General features: G+C 37.5%; 1 protein-coding gene across 1 annotated transcript in view; it reads right to left on the bottom strand.

Annotated features, from left to right (window-relative positions):
• Rat1 (5'-3' exoribonuclease 2 Rat1) overlaps positions 1–20,810 on the bottom strand; it is a 70,747-nt gene that overhangs the window by 22,450 nt on the left and 27,487 nt on the right. The window contains exon 6 of the mRNA XM_064700726.1: positions 6,879–7,053. Coding sequence (XP_064556796.1) covers positions 6,879–7,053 — 175 coding nt within the window. The remainder of the gene's footprint in view (positions 1–6,878; positions 7,054–20,810) is intronic.

Consider the following 20,810-nt stretch of genomic DNA (forward strand, 5'->3'; position numbering starts at 1 on the left):
CAAAGATGACACCGTGCTGCACTTGTTGTACCCTGTTACAGGCCGAGAATTGCTGGTGACAGCTCTTGCGTTGTGTTACACATATTTCCAGGTTATCCTCTGTGAGGAAAGGCTCTGAATCGCTGCTTATCTTTGATGACATTGATGATGGTTCCTCTGAGACATTTTTCAGGATTTAGTCAGGTACAAACCCGGTTCTTGTATGTAACCAAAGATACAAAATAGCTCATAAGGCAACAGCGACCTTACAAGCTGTATGCATGTTTTATAATGAACTGACTGCGCAACATCAGACATCTGGAAACGGGGAAGGACTTTCCTCTGCCATCAAGGACATGAGCCGAGCTATCGAGAGGATGGCAGAAATGCAACAGCAGGTTTTGGGTATGCAACAGCAAATCCTTACCCTTTAACGCGTTGCTACTCAAATGAACACACCACTGAAGATGCTTATCTTGAATGCCATTGCCATTTCAGGTAAAGTTCTAGAGCTGGAGGCCCCAGTACAAAAACAAGCCATCGCAATAATTCTGCTGTAAGAAACTAGAACCAACGGTCCTACTTTCCCCAGAATCTTTGGCTTCGAGGCATGTACAGGGTCACTGGACTCAAAATCGCTCAGCTAGTGGCGGCTGCGCTGTCCTCGTCCGGAGTAACTTGGTTTACTTCCAATACCAATATTCGACTGTGAAAGTCTCTACTGGTGCTGGTAACGTGGACTTTGGAGCAGTCTATTGCAGGCCAAATGAGCAGACGTCGACTGATGACTTCAACGTCATACTCAACTCGGCTAAAAGCAGATATTTGGTGGGAGGCGACTGGAATGCACATCACTGGCTGTGGGGCGCAAATAATACCAATGCACGCAATTCAACTAGCTTGCAGCCTAGCGCATCGTCAAGCGGAGGTACATGCCACAGGTTCTCCTCGTAGGGCAGCAGAGGCACTCCGTCTTGCATAGACTTCGCCATCTACCAGGGGATCCCTGACCAGCTCCTTTCAATCGCTGACGATTGGGATCTCCCGAGCGACCACCTGGCCCTGATATAGTTACCCTGGAGAGCTGGGCCAGGGTGGTAAGCGCAATACCGAGGCTGATCGCAGATCTCGGTGTCTTCCAGAGACAGATGAGTGAAAGTATTCACCTCAACACCGAAATCTGCTCTGGGCGGGATGTAGAGGACGCCATTGAGCTGCTCAACGCAAAGCCACTTCCCCACCAGTATCCAGGCGGTTGGGTAGTGCTGGCAACGGGCTGCCTGCAGACATAGCCAACCTGCTCAGGATCAAGAGGCGCTGCAGACGCAGGTTCCAGACGACACCGAGCAACTAAAAACCTAAAGAGCCAACCCTGCAGAACCGTTCCCCTTCTTCGCCACAATGGAAAATACTGCCTTACAGGTGAAGAAGCTGATACCTTCGCCAACCATCTCGAGGAACGGTTTACACCTTTCGATCTGGCCTCCCAAGAAGAGCTCGATGAGACTACCCGAGCATTGGAGACTCCGCTTCAGATGTCACCACCAATCGGACCCATCCGCGTGGAGGGGGTGATCAACGTCGTCAAAAGCCTTCCCAGAGCTTAAACACCGGGCCATGATGGAATATGCCACACCACTCTGAAGGCCCTACCAATGCGCGAGCTCCTTTTTATAAAGTTGATCTTCAACACCATATTAAGGACGCAACACTTCCCTGCCCAGTGGAAGTTAGCGAGGATCCCTATGATCGATAAGTCGGGCAAGCCGGAATATGACCCTGAGTCATATCGGCCGATCAGTCCCCTGCCTTTTTTGTCGAAGGTCTGGGAAAGACTGATTGTCGTCCGACTTGCAAAGCCTATGGATCACATGGGCATCCTTCCTGATCACCAATTTGGGTTCAGGGGAGGGCATGGCGCTGTTGAACAGGTTCACAGAGTGATTAGCCATATTCTTAAGGCTTACGACAACGAAGACTACTGCTATGGAGTCTTTGTAGACGTTAAGAAGGCCTTTGCCCGAGTCTGGATTGATGGCCCCGGCCCCTTCTTTCTGCTTCTGCGCTCGTATCTAACGGAGCGAAAGTTCGAAGTCAAAGTTAGGGCAGCAATCTCTCCTGTTCGCATGACAAAAGCGGGTTGTCCCTCAAGGCAGCGTACTGGGCCCATTTCTCTTCAATTTGTACACGGCAGACATCCCCACTCCGGATGACCAACATAAGTTAGCCACCCCAGGCAAACACCTGATGGCCACATTTGCCAATGACGTGGCAATATTTTAATCCACCCACTGCGAGTACGAAGCCACTGCGTGGCCCAGGAATACATCCACTTGCTTTAGAGCTGGGCACGCAGGTGGAACATCAAGCTCAATGCCTCGAAGTGCCAGGCGGTCAACTACACACTGAGGCGTGGCAAGGCTCCAGCAGTCTGGATAGATGGCAGCCCCCTTCACCCTGGCAGAAGCGCCATGTATCTTAGATTGTACTGGATAAGAGGCTTAGCCGTCGGGCGCACATCGATGACCTTCTCAAGCAGTGCCTCTATAAGATGGCCAAGGCCAACTGGCTACTAAACCCCAACAGCCCATTGGCAGCGTACAATGTCGTGGTGGCGCCAACTTGGAGATACGGTATTCAGGTTTTGGGGGTTCCATCTCGGACAAATCGAAGACGGATTTAGACACTACAAAACTTAACCTTACGCCGAATGACCGGTGCTGTACCAGTCAGCAATTCTACCTTGCAAAGAGACCTGAAAATGGAGACCATAGACAGCCAAGTCGGAGCATTCGACAACTGGTACAACGAACTCTTGCAGCGACACTGCAACCGTGCAGCAAGAGACCTCGCTGGGAGGTGTGTAGTCAGGACGCTAAGGAGAAGATCATTCAAGGACCTCCTCCAACCACGACATAGAAGAGAGTCCCCCGACTACCTACGTGACGATGCAGCCTTATTCAAAAAACGCTGCCTTTGACTTTTGTCCACGATAAAGCCTGAAAAAACAACCATGCTTGGCGAAATATCACCTAAACCAACTGTGTGTTGTAATAAAAATGTATGCTATTTTTGATTCAATACAATAAATATTAATTAAAAATTGTAATTGTAATTAATTGTAATTTCTTCTTGTTTCTATACTTTACAAGTCGGCGTCACCTCGCGCTGTCTTCGTTATTAGAGTGCCCAACTTGACTTAATTACCAATTACTTATTTACAGCTTGTTTTAAAATTTTTAATATTGACGCTGCTGACTTTTGAAAGTTTGCGTTACAGACACTGTTTATATTCTGAAGATGTTGCAACTGCCACTTTAACAAGCTCAATATTTCGGCTTCAAGAAAATGATAACAAATTGATACGTTGTAAAGCACGGAACTCTGTCAGATCGGGGCGGCTATAATATTTAAAGTATATCTCCAATGAGACATTTACTTCTCTAGTATCAGTAGAATAAACCGAGTACAATTTAACGAATATAGTAAATGCATCGATGATTAATAATAAATGCTTCCGTTTTCAAATAATAGTGGACATTGGGCTCAAATGGTCAGTGGGCCCAAAAGTTCAATATAAAGTGTATCAAAGGGAATGTAGAATACAGGACTAGGGTAAGGGTAACCAGTATTTTCTATTTAGATCATTAGCACACTTACCGGCAGCAAGACGACGCAACTTCTAGTAAGAGTTCCTTACCAATTCATTCTGCCTTTTTCATTCATTTTTACCCAAAGTTTGAACTTGGGAATTGCAATTGGTAATGTGTGTGTTCCAAGGTACAACCAAATCGACGTATAGCATAGATTATGGCTAGCCTACCAAGCTAAAAGCTGTGGTAGCAAGACTCGGCTACCAATGCCTTCCGGGAGCAGTAAGGGATATAATATATTATTAGTCTATCTATCTCAGTTTCAAAGTTGGGATTAAATATGGATAGCACTGGTGGCGTATCAAGATGGATCTCAGTGTTAAAAGCAAATATTCTCTTCAATAATGGTTCTGGGTAATCCTGAATAGTCTTAAAGTGTTCATCTTTCGATAAAATTCCTTCTGATCGAGCATTGTATCGGAAATATTTTATTCGTTTGTGCAGTGTGCTGCTGTTAATTTAATAATTTAAAGATTTAAATATCATGGTATTCCTTAATGGTGCGAGCAACCAAATTAATATCGTCCGTATACACCATAATGTATCGGGCCTTTAATATATATTTTATCACATTGAAAGTGAATTCTCTAATTACCGATGAGCCATTTTTAAGGCTACACGGCAACCTAAGATATACAATCTACTTTTAGAGGCAAGGGAAAATTGTCTCATACAGTTTCTTATTTATGCTTATTTTTTATTTTTTCATAATTTGTTATACCCTGAACCCATTAAAAATGGGTAAAAAGGGTATAGTGTATTTGTGTAAATGTATGTAGAATGAAAAGCGAAGCAGCTCCGACCCCATAAAGTATATATATTCTGTCCGTCTGTCAGTCCTTCCGTCCGCATGTATGAACGCAATACGAGTACGAGTTGGTTTCCGTTAATCGATGACTTGCCCCGTTTCCAAGCAATCTATAAAAATCGATATTGAAATCCTGTTTTTTGAGCAAAGATATCAGATATAAGATATAAGATATCAGAGCTTAAGTCACCAAACTTGACATGTAGCTTCCAGAATATATATATATATGTATATATTAAGTATATTTTATTTTATAACTATCGCCAACTCCCCGCTACCATTACATAGCTATAAATCAAGTAAATAAAAAAATGTTTATTGCCCACCAACTTAAACCACAATCTTAATGCAATTGCCTTTTTGATCAAGATCAGTTTAGAAACAAAAAAGTTATTAACCCATTCAACCCCAACGGTGCTTGAGAGCAATTCCGGCGTTTTAACGGCTAACGGTATATTCTTTATTTCTTTATTCTTTTCTGCTTATCCGTAATGATAACGGAACTTGTATGTGTCTTCTCAAAATATAATGCAAAGAAAGCTCATTTAGAAGACCAATTAGCGTCGGCGAAAATATATTTGTCGAATTCGGAAGAGGTATTAATATGAGTAATTTTGTAATTATAATAATAAGAAAAACTAAAAGTGTATAAATGCAATAGTTTTCAGAAAAGATTAATCTTTGAAATGTTAAAATAAGATTTGTTTTTCATTAAATAATTATCAGGTGAGTAATTTTTAAACTTATTAAGTTGCTTGTGGGCAATTGAGGTTATAAATTTATTTGTGTTTAGATATGAGACCGCAAGAGAAAGGTTTGTCAAAAGACGACATTGAGCGAATTTAAGACGTTATTTGGGATGTCTCTAGTGACGTAGAAAGTGAAGATGGGCTTGAAGACATTTCTGCTGTGTTGGAGATGAATTTGGAAGGAATCGTGCAAAGAGGAGAAACTATAGATATCAACCTTCTTGACAATTTAATTTCGGATGAACGTGAACAAGAACTATGCACTTGCACTTGCTTTCAAAAAATTGATTTGAAGACACTGAAGTGGAGATCAAAGTAATTTGAAGCTCCAGAGAGTATTTGGGAAGAATGTAGTACTTTGAAAGTTGATAAGGTGATGACACCAGAAGACTATTTCTACACCTTTTTTGACACTCCAGATATTGATTTGATCACACAGCAAACTGATTTATATGGGCTGCAAGAGATTGGCATAGAGCTTAAATGTATTCGAGGGGATATAAACTGTTATATAGGAATTCTGTTAAACAATTGAAAGCTTACGGCTATAAAAGATGCAATACCACGCAGTAGATTTGAAAAAAATAAATAGCAAACAATCAATGCGTCGATGAACAAATAATGGCGTTCAAAGGTATGTATCCATAAAAATTCTTATGGTAATTGTTACTACAACTCTTGGTTACAGGTCGATCAACTTACAAACAATACAACCCAGCTAAAGCCCACAAATGGGGTATAAAAATGTTTACGCGTGCTGGAACATCTGGATTAGTATATGATTTCACACTGTTTGCTGGTGAAGACACCTCCCGTCATATCGATTGGGAATATCGTCAGATGTAGTTTTAATTTGGCAAAAGGCCTTCCCAAACATAAAAACTTTAGGCTATATTTCGATAACTGGTTTATGTCAGTAAGCCTTCTAATTTCTTTGAAGGAAATTGGCATATTTTCTACAGGTACTGTTTGTCAGCTACCAGAACTCAAAAAGCGAGGAAGAGGATCTTTCGATTTGAAATGTGAAATCAATTATAATATATGTAGTATGTTTGAAGTTGTTTGACAATAAGCCAATTCAACTTATATCTTCATGTGTAGACCATCAACCTGTTGTAATGTGCAAGCGTTGGAGCCCAAAAGAAGAATCGCAATTGCGATTGTATTGTTTTCTGTGCTGTGTTTATGTGCTGCTATTTGAATTGGGTTTTTTTGTTTGCAAGTGAAAGGGTTTATTATTAAAACTCAATTCTTCCTATGGGAGTAAGGTATGAGGCGATGGGAAGTAATTCGGTCGGCTGAAGGTAGTTGCGAATTCGACACCAACAGAGGGAACTAACTTTTTTTTTTTTTAACTTAGATATCATCCCTTATGGAAAAGAAATTCTAGGGTATCCCTAGTCGGGCATCCCCGACTAGTGCACTAACTAGTTTTAAAATTATTCAATGCATAAACTTTTTTTTCTTCACAATACAAATTGACATTATACATATTTCAATTTATATATTTTATTTCATTATTAAAACGGCATTTTATATACGCGTCGAATAAGTAAATGCTTCTTAAATAAAGTAGTTAGTTGTTTATCAATAGATTTTCCATAGCTTATTGGACACGTATTTAATGTCTCTATTGTTATTAGGTGCTAATATTATTGCACCATATTTTGAATGTTGTTATGTACTTACTCATTCATAGCTGTGTTGAGGTCGGATATTGAAATTGTCCCACACATTCCATTAAATGATATAGGACAATCAAGTTGGGATTTGTAGACTGGTTGATAAAGTTTTTGAACAGTCTTGAAATGGGGACTAAATTTACTAATATATAAATTATTTTCCCCTCTCTTGTTACGCTTAACTGAAAATATATATAATAAAATACAATATGTAACATTAAAAAAATATTAATATATTCGAAACTACATTTTGATTATGTTTCAATGTTATAATTACACAGACTAAAAAAATTATCAAAATAAATTCCCGTAAGCCTAAATAGCTATTTTAATTTCTAACATCGCTAGCAGCTTACCATCTGGCTTTTCTTGACAGGATTTAGACTGCGAAGCGCAGCTTAATGTTTGTACAGATCAAACTGCAAGCACAAATGCCATAATAAAACCCACAATATAAAAAAAACCCATGAAGTATTTACCTGGCAAATTTTTTAATTCGGTATTATTAGAATAAGTGATTATAGAATGTGTCTGAAACGCAAATTTTGTGTTCCGGCGTGAATCGCGACGTCGATTTTGAATTTTGATTTTGGAACTGAAGAAGCACGGGTATTTCGTAGTAAATTGATATGCGATCTTTTGTCCATACAACATATGTATGAGTAAAAATACATCATTACATAATATAAAACATACATTTACATAAAACCATTTGAAGGAAAATAAAACAAGTACACAAATGTACATTTGTTTTAATTTTGCAAATATTTGCATTTATACCTAAAAATATATAATATGCAGTGCACATAAATATATTTTCCATATTTTAATAATTTGCACTTGAAATATAAAGCGGCATATATACATATCATTTGTACATAGGTATACACATAAATGTGTTAAGCTTAATCGATAAAAAGCATGGATAAAAAGCACGTTGCTTTAGCCATGGAATTCGCCAATAGTTATCTTAATGCTAACTGCCATAGTACTGCAATAATAGTGCACAAAAGTTTTGCTACCTAATTTCAATCGCGTTTAGCTAGCATCAATAGCATTGCCTAAGCGATATCGTTGTGTTTAGTGTTAAAAACCATTTCTTGCGTCTAAGCCTATAGTTTACTTAGCTGAAATTTGTCGGAATTTGATAAGTAACAGATACATCGACAAACTATGAAACCCAGCATAAAGTTGGTATCATTTTTGCAGAAACTTGATCAAATTACTTCCAACTTCGCTTGCGAACCACATTTTAAGAGCAAACCATCTCATATGATAAAATTTACTTGCAGTAAAACCTTGTCCATTTGACAAGGCGTGGCCTCAACACTTACCCTACCTGCCTTGTTATGGCCAATATTGCTGGCCGATTCCTCGCATACTCATAAAATAAAAAAAAAAGTGTCATTAAGATCTGTTGAAAAGAACACAAAAATGGCTATGAATCTACAAGCTAGGTTGGTTAATCTAAGTCCGAAAAACGACAGTAGAGGGTCGATCGAAGATCTTTGCGGGATTACAAAGCTCTTTTGTAGAACGTGATTGACATAAATGCGGATCTATAAAGTACGCATGACCACCCACAGAGGTCCCAAATGGCAAGATACGTTGGCCTAAGCTCAACAGGAAACATTCTAGATCTAGGAATTTTTTTTGTATTTTTTAAAACTCGGTCAAATTAGCTGTTTATACAATGAGTCGTTCGTTAAGAGTAGCTAAGGCATATAAGTTGACTGATTGAAACTGTTCATAAGCTCTTGGTAGCCTTAAGTCTGTGCATGACAACAAATGCCAAATATTTTTGGACACTATTTTACAACTATTTGAGATACATATAATAAACAAGCTGTCCGATGTAAGTGTGGAAGCTATATTTGACAATATTTCTGCAACTAACTCGTCATTATTGTCATTTGACAATGATAACAATATTACTCATGCAATCCCTATTCAACTAATCATGGTTAAAGTTCATCATACCACTAAGTATCGTTTCGAAGTGTAGCTAAATTACCATAAACTGCCTTATAAACTTAACTAACTAACTAACTAACTAACTTACTTAAAAGGCATTATCAGTATGTAGCTGCAAAGAGGCTACACGGACCAAGAGAAACTGGAAATGGTGAGACGTCTTCATTTTTATTATTTTTAATGTTCGAAATGTCATGTGCGTTAAATACGACATCATTCATAGCTGCATAGTTATGATGTGAACACTTTAAGAAAATCAGGTATATTTCAAGCTCTTTTATTATTTAGCTATTTCCTTCCTCAAATGGGGCTGCTTTAGATTCTGGCTCTCAAAAAAGTTACATGTTGGAAAACTTGGCACAACAGCTGAGATTGCATTGAGGAAATAGTGATCTAAATATTGTAGTAATAATTAGCATGTAAGATTCTACTGTGATATAGCATTAGGTGTCCCAATGTAAATATAACTGTAATCACATCGAAGGCTGCGCTAAGAGAGCGAAACATTCGATCCTCTTACTCTTGGTCTGGCACTAACATTAGAAAAATGAGGACGATGGTGACGGCATTCTTAAAGTGACGCGCACAAGAAACGGTTGCTTTTTATTTGCGTCAGGCCCTTCCTACAAATTTAGAAGTGGTCACAGAATTAAACCTACAAAATCGTTCGAATAAATTACAACTTATCAATATTAGTAATTAAATAACTTGATTATGAAGTCACGTGTGAATTTAGGCAATCTAAGTCTATACAACCTAACAATGTGGTGCGAAAAACTGGGTTTGCCAATTAGAGGCACCAAAGCTGCTTTATTGGCTCAGCTGAATGCTGCATTACCGTCAGAAAGTGCTCCAAACCTCCATTTGGACATGCTAGACTCCAACAAAGAACTGATCGATTTTACACCAAGCACCAATAACAACAGCCACGGTTCTTGCGGTGCTCAGACAAGCAACAACTACAACAGCGACGAAGCGGTGGCCAGCAATAACGGCTCTTCCATTTCGGCAGAAATTGGCGGCAATTACGTCAGGAACAGCAGCAATGAGGAAAACGATGACGTAATGATCTGCGATTTTGGTGGCAACGCTCAACATAACATTGAAGTTGCCAATGCTGAGCCAAACATTTATAGTGGCAACACTGTTAATGAAAACATAAACCTAACAGAAATGTTTTCTAACAAAATTACGAAGACATGGAGCGTATGATGTGGAATTTACAGTGCGAAAACATTGATCTGCGCAACCCCGAGTAATGGTGAAAACAACATCAATGAATAGTTTTTGTGCTAGTGAAAAATATTCGAGAAGTTTTCAAAGTGCGTGATGACGACATGCGTACACTAATATGTGTACGCCTCAAGAACAAAGCAAACATTTGGCTGCTGTGTAGTCCAACACTTCTCTCTGGAAACATCGATAGCATTTTGATGCAGTTAGAGAGCTTCTTTGGCACCAAAGAGAACGTCCTTGAAATACACCGCAAATTCGAAAGCCGAAAGTGGAAACCTGATGAATAATTGCAGTGTATTATTTTGATAAAATGACCCTGGCAAACGAACTGAAAATGGGAAACGACGAAATGGTACAATACTTGATTGATGGAATATCCGGTACGCAGCTGACAAATCTGCTGCGCCGTCCGAAGCCTCGATGCCTTCCAAGCATTGATCAGCCGAGGTCTCAACTGGGCAAGCCCCAAATAAAAACATGCTGACGTCAACGCATGAAACCCCGAAACAGAAAGTCAACAAGTGTTTCAATTGTCACAGCTTTGGACATCTGGCGGCAGACTTCGAAGATGCCTTCCAAGCATTGATCAGCCGAGGTCTCAACTTGGCAAGCCCCAAATAAAAATTTGCTGACGTCAACGCATGGAACCCCGAAACAGAAAGTCAACAAGTGTTTCAATTTTCACAGCTTTGGACATCTGGCGGCAGACTGTCGCAAGCCGAAACGAGCTGAAGGAACATGCTTTGCTTGTGGCAAACTTGGACACCTGGCTAGAGAGTGCTCACTATACAAGAAGAACGATTATGTAAGATATTTAGATGTAAGTTTTCTTGATGAAAATAATAATGTTACATCCTCCATAGAGTGCCTAGTAGATTCTGGTAGCACAATCACCTTTTTAAGAGAATCAACTGTTCCAAAAGGAGTTAAAACAAATAATGAATATTTAAATTTATGTTATGGAATAAATGGAAGTAAATTAAATATAATTGGAAAATTATTTTGTGTCATCAAAACTTAAAAAAAAATTTAATCTCTTGTGAACGATGAATCTACAAGGCACCTAATGGTATTAGGAAGAGATTCTCTATTTCTAAGTGATTTTAAAATAATCGAAGAATAGTCGAAGAAGTTATGAGCAAAAACGTTGTGCCATCGGTAATGCACAAAGAAAAGTACACCGAAAATACAAAAAACGAAGATATGAATAATAAAAAAGTAGAGAGCAAAGAATTGGAAAAAGTACAGAACAAAGTAGTGGAAAAAGTAGAGAATAAAGTAGTGGAAAAAGTAGAGAAGAAAGGAGGGGATAAAGCAGAATGCAATACAATTAACATAAAAAAGAACAAGGTTACAACGACCAAATAGGAGAAAGATACGAGACAGAAAATTTTGAAAAACAATTGTTGGCAATAAACGTAATAGGCGCAGACAAAGAAAGGTACAAAGTAAAAAAGGAAATATGTCAAAATAGTTTGAAAAGTTATTCGAAAAACATTATGTAGAACGTGACAAACCTGCGGGGCCTAAAATAAAAAAAACCAATGAAAATTACTATTGAAAACGAAAAACAGTTTCGCTGTTCTCCACGAAGGTTATCACAAGCAGAAAAGATAGAAGTGCAGAAAATACTAGACGAAGACTTAGCTCGAGGATACACACGACCAAGTGAGTCAGAGTATGTATCACCAATTGTCCCTGTAAAAAAGAAAACAGGAGAGCTCAGAATGTGTGTAGACTATGGTTGAAAACTACCCAATTCCACTGATAGATGATGTACTAGGAAGATTAGCGAATAAAAAATTGTTTTCAAAGTTAGACTTAAAAAATTGTTTTCACCATGTTTTTATGGAAAAAGAATCGGTAAAGTACACATTATTTACTACCCCGCTAGGACAATTTGAATATCTTATAATGCCATTTTGATTAACGAATGCACCGTCAAAGTTTCAAAGATATACTAACAAAATATTTGCACAAATGGTGAGGACAGGAAAGTTGTGATATACCTCGATGACATTATGATTGCTACAAAAGATTTAAATGAGCATTTATAAATTTTCAGATGTTTTTAAGCGTGTCGTCGACAACAAACTAGAACTTTGACTCGATAAGTGTGAATTTTTGCAGTCTTCAATTGATTATTTCGGTTACACTGTCACTTGAAATGGCGTAAAAGCTAATGACGCTGGGTTAGAAGCAATTCGATCTTTTCCCATACCTACAAAAGTCCATGAAGTTCAAAGTTTTATCGGCCTATGCTCATACTTTGGGAAGTTTATTCAAGATTTTTCACTAATTGCAAAGCCATTGTATGAGCTAACAAGGAAATATAAAAAGCTTAAGTTTAAAGAAGAAGATTTAGATGCTTTCAATGCACCAAAATATAAGTTAATAGAAGCACCGATATTAGCAATATATGACCCTAGAGATTAAACGCAATTACACTGCGATGCAAGTTCTCTAGGCTATGGGGCGATTCTATTACAAGGGAAGAAGGATGAAAAGGTTCATCCTATTTTCTACTTTTCAAAACGAACAACAGAAGTAGAGTCAAGATACCATAGCTTCGAATAAGAGACCCAGCGATCATAAAGGCACTCAAAAGATTTCCAGTTTATGTACAAGGTATTAAATTTAAGATATTAACCGACTGCAATTCATTAACACTAACACTAAATAAAAAAAAATTGAATCCACGTATTGCCAAATGGGCTCTTAAGATGCAGAACTACGATTATGATCTCGAGCATAGATCAAGGAAGAGAATGCAGATGCATTAAGTCGCACCAACAATATCCTCATAATTAAAACTAATACGTTCAATGAAAATCTTATAGTATGCCAAGGAATTGATGAAAAAATTAAAAAGCCCAAAGATAGTGAATACTATCAATTGCGTAATGGTGATATATATAAAAAGAAGAGTGATAGACTAGTATTTTGTGTTCTCGAATCCATGAAAGAAAATGTTTTATATAAATACTATGACGGAATGGGTCATGTAGGAGTTAACAAAGTAACTGATCTGATTAATAAAAGCTATTGGTTTCATAATATAAGAAAAAAGGTAGAAGTTCATGTAAAAAACTGTCGTAAGTGTATAGTCTTTTCTAACAAGTCCGGTAAAACTGAAGGTTTCCTACATTCCATACCAAAGGGAACCAACCATTTTGAAGTAATTCACATAGATCACTATGGCCCAGTCAATAGCAAGACACGAAAAAAAAACTAATACTAGTAATAATAGATGCATGCCATAAATTCGTTAGGTTATATGCTAAACAAACAACTAGTTTGAAGGAAGCAATTAAAGCATAAAAAGATTATTTCAAAGCATATAGTAGGCCAAAAAATATTATATCTGATAGAGGAAGTTGTTTTACGTCCACAGAATTTGATGAATTCATCGAGGAACATTGCCACACAAAAGTAGCCACAGCCTAACCACAAGCCAATGAACAAGTGGAAAGAGTGAACAGAGATCTAGACCCAATGATCGCAAAACTAATAAGTGTAGAGAATAGTAAACTATGGCATAAGGTAGAACAAAGTAGAACACTCGATGAATAACACGAAGAATCGAATTATCAATGAATACCGCACGTTATGTTATTTGGATAGCTTAAGCGAAAATGTTATAAAAGAAAATCAAGAAACAGTAATAAGAGACATAAGAGAAATTAGAAAGAAAGCAGAAGTCAACCAACAAAAGATACAAGATTACAATAAAAGTTACACAGATGCAAACACATATCCAGCATATTCCCAGAGGAGATTATGTTGACACACAATAAGAAAACAGTCCAGATACTGATACTGGAAAACTAAATTAAGAAAATATTAAAGTAAAAAATGTAAGTAATAAATGTAATAAATGCAAATGGCAGGAGTAAATAATGAATCCAAGCAAAACAATACCGAAAATAAGTTAAGAAAAGAAAACTTTCAAAGTAAAATTGTAACGTTAGGACTACCGAATTGTGGTAAAACTGTAATCACATCGAAGGCTTCGCTCAGAGAGCGATGGTGAAATAAAAAGATCGGCGACGACATTCTTAAAGTGTCGCGCACAAGAAACGGATGCATTTTATTTGCGTCAGGCCCTTCCTACAATATTATCACTTTAGGCAAAGCCATCATGCCCATCAAACAGTCTCTGCATCAATTCAATCTCGATTAAATTCGTAGAACTTTTCAACCAATTTCTGGGTATTACATTTTATATCAACCTGTATGTCTGGACACATCATACATCGATTTAAAAGAACCAAAGCTTTATATTCCTACCAAATTAGAAGTTTACAAAGAGCAAAAACCTCTTTGGACTTGTCTGTCGGTCAAATTAAAGACCTTCCTTCGAAAGGTTGACGTCACCCATGGCCTGCTGCCTTATTGACCACAGGCGTAGCGTAAGAAGCGAAGTTAAGTTTATGATCAAGAATGACACACTGTTAACACGTTCGAGCGGAAAGATACTTCCTATAGGGGGCATTACCTTGCAATTAGAATAGTTTAAATTTAGAAAGATAACTTGACACCAAGGCTGAAAATTATCAATGTCGACTTGTAATAGATTACATGAGGCCATATCGTTATATGCAGGAGCAATTTTACATCATCATCATACATTAGTTCTCGTGAGTGAGACTATATTGAGGGAAGGTCACTATGAAAAGAGTAGAATAGGGGCCAGGGTCAAGAAGTCAATTACATTTGGAAAATGAATTTCGAAAAATATCCTTTTAGGCTCTGTTACTCAAATACTCTGAGATTTAATTTCAAATAAATAAAAACGCTAAGGTCGTTTACCGTTAAGTGATTAAGTGAATATTTATTTGGAATTATATATTTACAAAAAAAAACACGTCTCTTCGCTTCAAAGATTCGCAAGAACTAATGTCGCGTGGTTGCAATAGAGATAAAAATAAATAGAGATAAATAGGACGATACATTAACATTAAGAGCAAAACCAATTCAAACGGATCAATAAAACAGAAATTACTATGAACTTCAATGATACATTAATATTAAGAATAAGTATAAAGCTATGAATGAGGAAATGAATATAAATTTGAATATAGGAGATCGATTAAAATTGAAGTTTAACTAAGAGCAACTCTGAGTTTCAGAATGTTAACAGGAGGAGCGGTAGAGTAAGTAGGCTTAAGAAAAGAGTTCTCACCACACGGTGAAGAACGCGAGAGGTTCGTTAGATAGCGAAGCTGCACAGCAGCTTCACTTTGGAACAAGGGTAGCGGACGTGCCAACGGAGACAGCGAGAATTAGGTGTTCGCAAGATTAGGTAAAGATTTTTGCTGAAGAAGTGGCGGTGCAGCGGGTCCATCGAGGGTATTTGCGACAAAAATGCAGATTGAATATAATTTAAACAATCACTGTCTTTGTTTTATCGTTCGGCAAGCGAAACCGAAAAGTGTTTATTAATCTTAAAATTCTGGTCCAGTAACTTAACCACTTTCGTGGCGGCGCATCGCGTCTCAGTAATTACAAATTTCTTGGAAATCGGATCCGGGTAGACTGAGTTCTACAACCCCTCAAGGGAGTACCACCATAGTAGGAATAGTGTTAGAAGGTAGCAGTAGCTGAAAACTAGCTGCCGCAGCATACAAAAAGGGAAGTGATAGTGTCCTACTGGCCGAAAATCGAAAATCATGCATATCGGCGAATGCATATATCGAAGCTCACCGTGGGGCAAATCGTTTTTGGTTGTGGCGAAATGAAATCGTGAGTAAATGTAGGAGGTTCTAGTCGGCTCCCGACTAGGGGATACCCTGAAACCTCTTATTCCAACACCAAATGCAGATCGCTACGCGCTCGTTTGCTTTAGTAGTAATAGAGATAAATTTATAAAAAAAAATTCCTTGACTGGATTCGAACTCTCAACTAACCGCACTACTTGCCGCCGTCTTTAGTCAACAGGCACTCCAGCCAAAATAAAAAAAAAAAGGAAGAGCTATCTTCGGCACGCCGAAGATTTAATACCCTTGCAGACCCAACCTTTTCATAATTCTCATAGTGCTTTGCCCGTATCTAAAAAGCCCAGGGTAAATAGTGAATGACAGTTAATTAACCGACTATGGTTAAGATGTCTTGAAAAACAAAAACGTTTTCCATACAACAACTTAATTTTCGACCGATCTTTCTTATGGCAGTTGTATGATATAGTGGTCCGATCTTAATAGGATTTTGCATATATATGGGAGCATAGTAAAACTAATAAATGCCGAGTTTGGTCAAGATATCGTGAAAAACAAAAAAATTGTCCATACAACAACCTAATTTTCGATCGATCGTTCCTATGGCAGCTATATGATATAGTTGTCCTATCTTAATAGGATTTTGCATATATATAGGGAGCATAGTAAAACTAATAAATGCCGAGTTTGTTCAAACAACAACTTAATTTTCGACCTATCGATCCTATGACAGCTATATGATATAGTGGTCTGATCTTAATAGGATTTGCATATATATGAGGAGCATGGTACAGCTAATAAATGCAGAGTTTGATCAAGATATCTTTATAAACAAAAATGTTTTTCATACAAGAACCTACTTTTCGACCAATCGTTCCTATGGCAGCTATATGATATAGTGGTCCGATCCAGCTAGTTTTGACATATGAACTTCGTGCAACAGAAAGAGGGAGTTCTGCAAAGTTTCATAAAGATAGCTTTAAAACTAAGAGACTAGTTCATATAGAAACAGACAGAGGGACAGACTATATCAACTCGGCTGTTTATACTGATCAAGAATATATATACTTTATGGGGTCGGAGATGTCTCCTTCTATGCGTTACACATTTCACGACAAAATTATAATACCCTCTCCAAGGGTATAAAAGTTGTTTCCTCAGTAGGGTGTAAACTCGCAACAGACCGCTATACTTGCCGCCCCTCTACCCAACAGCCACACCAATCATTGAGTCTTAATGAGTAAAAAACAAATTAATATAGCAGCACAGAAAACAATACAATCGCAATTTCTATGCTGCTGATAGAATTCAAAGCAGACAATGATACAAGGAAAGACAAAACACGTTTTCATTAATAATTGTGTTTCTTAACCGATCTTAATGAAATTTTTTACAGTACATCTTATTGTGTTATAAAATATTTGTGTATTATCAAAGAGTCCATTGCATTTAATAGCGGCTTATATTGGTGTGCAGCATAAATCGGTGTTTTTACTTAATTTATAGCTATGAGGTAGTAGCGGGGAGGTGGTGGTAGCTATAAATGAAAGATACTTCACATATACATATATTCTATTCTAGAAGCTACATGTAAAGTTTGGTGACTCTAGCTCTTATTATTCACCAAACTTGCTCAAAAACAGGATTTCGATATCGATTTTTATCGACTACTTGGAAACGGGACAAGTTATCGAATATCAGAAATAAACTCTATCTGCGCAGGCACTAGGAGGACCTACAGCTGAAATTTCATACGTTCATACACACGGACAGTCGGACGGACAGACAGACGGATATGGCTAAATTGACTCGGCTATTGATGCTGATCACGAATATATATACCTTATGGGGTCGGAGATGCTCCCTTCTGCCTATTACATACATTTGCACAAATACAATATACGACAAAATTATAATACCCTCTGCAAGGGTATAAAAGTTGTTTCCTCGGTAGGGTTTAAACTCGCAACAGACCGCTATACTTGCCGCCCCCTCTACCCAACAGCCACACCAATCATTGAGTCTTAATGAGTAAAAAACAAATTAATATAGCAGCACAGAAAACAATACAATCGCAATTTCTATGCTGCTGATAGAATTCAAAGCAGACAATGATACAAGGAAAGTCAAAACACGTTTTCTTTAATAATTGTGTTTCTTAACCGATCTTAATGAAATTTTTTACAGTACATCTTACTGTGTTATGGAATATTTGTGTATTATCAGAGTCCATTGCATTTAATAGCGGCTTATATTGGTGTGCAGCATAAATTGGTGTTTTTACTTAATTTATAGCTATGAGATAGTAGCGGGGAGGTGGTGGTAGCTATAAATGAAAGATACTTCACATATACATATATTCTATTCTAGAAGCTACATGTAAAGTTTGGTGACTCTAGCTCCTTTTATTCACCAAACTTGCTCAAAAACAGGATTTCGATATCGATTTGTATCGACTACTTGGAAACGGGACAAGTTATCGAATATCAGAAATAAACTCTATCTGCGCAGGCACTAGGAGGACCTACAGCTGAAATTTCATACGTTCATACACACGGACAGTCGGACGGACAGACAGACGGATATGGCTAAATCGACGCGGCTATTGATGCTGATCACGAATATATAAACTTTATGGGGTCGGAGATGCTTCCTTCTGCCTATTACATACATTTGCACAAATACAATATACCTCTTTAACCCATTTTAAATGGGTTCAGGGTATAAAAGAAGGGTAATAAACCTTTAAATAATATTATGGTAAAAAACAAATAATTTTATTTGGAAATAAATTTAAATGAAGCAATTAAATGGAACGGAAAAAGAAAGTGAATCGTCGTTAAGTACGAGTGGAGAGAAAAGGAAAATAAAACAGAACCAAATAATTCTAATAACCCATTAAGAACAAAATATACGCAATTTTCTTTATTTTTTTTTGTGCTCGGTTGAGAGAACTACAAACTCCGTGCGCATGGTTACTGGGAACGATTTTGACTAATAGAGAGAAAACAATTTCATAACAAAAAATAATGATGAAAGTATATGATTAAATAATATAAAAAAGAAATAATAATAAAGAGAAGATAATTTTAAAAATACAAAAAAAAAATAATTATCATAACATGAGAATTAACAATAAGCGTAGATGGTTTAATAATATGAAATAAATAATAATAGCAGATAATTTAATAAAATGAAAATAAACGAAAGGTGTAAATGGTTTGATAATAGAAAATAAATAACTTAAATATATATAAAACGAGAAAGAAGTGCTATGTTCGGCACACCGAAGATTTAATACCCTTGCAGACCCAACCTTTTCAAAATGCTCATAGTGCTTTGCCCGTATCTAAGAAGCACAGGGAAAATAGTTAATGGCGAGTATGGTTAAGATATCATGAAAAACAAAACAGGTTTCCATACAACAACTTAATTTTCGACCGATCGTTCCTATGGCAGCTATATGATATAGTAGCCCGATGTGAATAAGATTTTGCATAAGTGGAGGGAGCATAGTAAAACTAATAAATGCCGAGCTTGGTCAAGATATCTTGAAAAACAAAAAAATTCCATACAACAGCATAATTTTCGACCGATCGTTCCTAAGGCAGCTATATGATATAGTTGTCCGATCTTAATAGGATTTTGCATATATATGGGCAGCGTAGTAAAACTAATAAACACCGAGTTTGGTCAAGATATCTTGAAACACATAAAAATTTTCCATACAAAAACTTAATTTTCGACCGATCTTTCCTATGGCAGCTATATGATATAGTTGTCCGATCTTAATAGGATTTTGCATATATATGGGGAGCGTAGTAAAACTAAAAAATACCGAGTTTGGTCAAGATATCTTGAAACACATAAAAATTTGCCATACAAAAACTTAATTTTCGACCGATCGTTCCTATGGCAGCTATATGATATAGTTGCCCGATCTTAATAGAATTTGGCATATATATGGGGAGCTTAGTAAAACTAATAAGCACCGAGTTTGGTCAAGATATCTTAAAAAACATCAAAATTTTCCATACAAAAACTTAATTTTCGACCGATCGTTCCTATGGCAGCTATATGATATAGTTGTCCGATCTTAATAGGATTTTGCATATATATGGGGAACGTAGTAAAACTAATAAATACCAAGTTTAGTAAAGAGAACTTTATAAACAAAAATGTTTTTCATACAAGAACCTACTTTTCGACCGATCGTTCCTATGGCAGCTATATGATATAGTGGTCCGATCCAGCTGGTTTTAACATATGAACTGCGTGCAACAGAAAGAGGGAATTCTGCAAAGTTTCATAAAGATAGCTTTAAAACTGAGAAACTAGTTCGCATAGAAACAGACAGACGGACAGGCGGACATGGCTATATCAACTCGGCTGTTGATACTGATCAAGAATATATATACTTTATGGGGTCGGAGATGTCTCCTTCTATGCGTTACACATTTCACGACAAAATTATAATACCCTCTGCAAGGGTATAAAAAAAGTGAAAGACAGTGAACAAAAAGGGTTGAAACGATAGGGGGTGAAAAAAGAATAAACAAAGCGAGGAAATAAATTCAAGGAGTAAGACGAGCGCCGGAGCCCAGGTACCTTGGAAGCAAAAATAATAAAGGATGGATACGGGCGAGTGTAAAAATCCTGGGGTGGGCGTTGGATCTACCAACATCTGAAAGAAGAGTTGGAAAAGCTCGCTCGCTGGGATAAACGAGCGAGGGCGGATTGAAGACCTGTGCCGTCGTTTGGCAAACTTCGTTTCGGGGGTCTGCACTCAACTAAAATATGGACTCGGCTAGCCGAGTTCGAGGTCAGGTGGGTAGAGGACGAAATTCGCGACCGCCGTCAACGAGATGATGAAGGATACGTGGTGGAAATGTGCAGTACGTGGTGGAGATGCGGGTGTTGGCTCGGAGTCAGATGTCGCACGAATGGAACGAACAAAGATCAGTCTAGCAGTTTGGACGATTAGCATGCCCCAGCTGATAATGTATTGGCTC

Source organism: Drosophila montana, unplaced genomic scaffold (genome assembly GCF_035044405.1).
Source record: "Drosophila montana isolate Dmon_TW-CO22-7 unplaced genomic scaffold, ASM3504440v1 contig_1866_1, whole genome shotgun sequence".
In the NCBI taxonomy this organism is placed as follows: domain Eukaryota; kingdom Metazoa; phylum Arthropoda; class Insecta; order Diptera; family Drosophilidae; genus Drosophila; species Drosophila montana.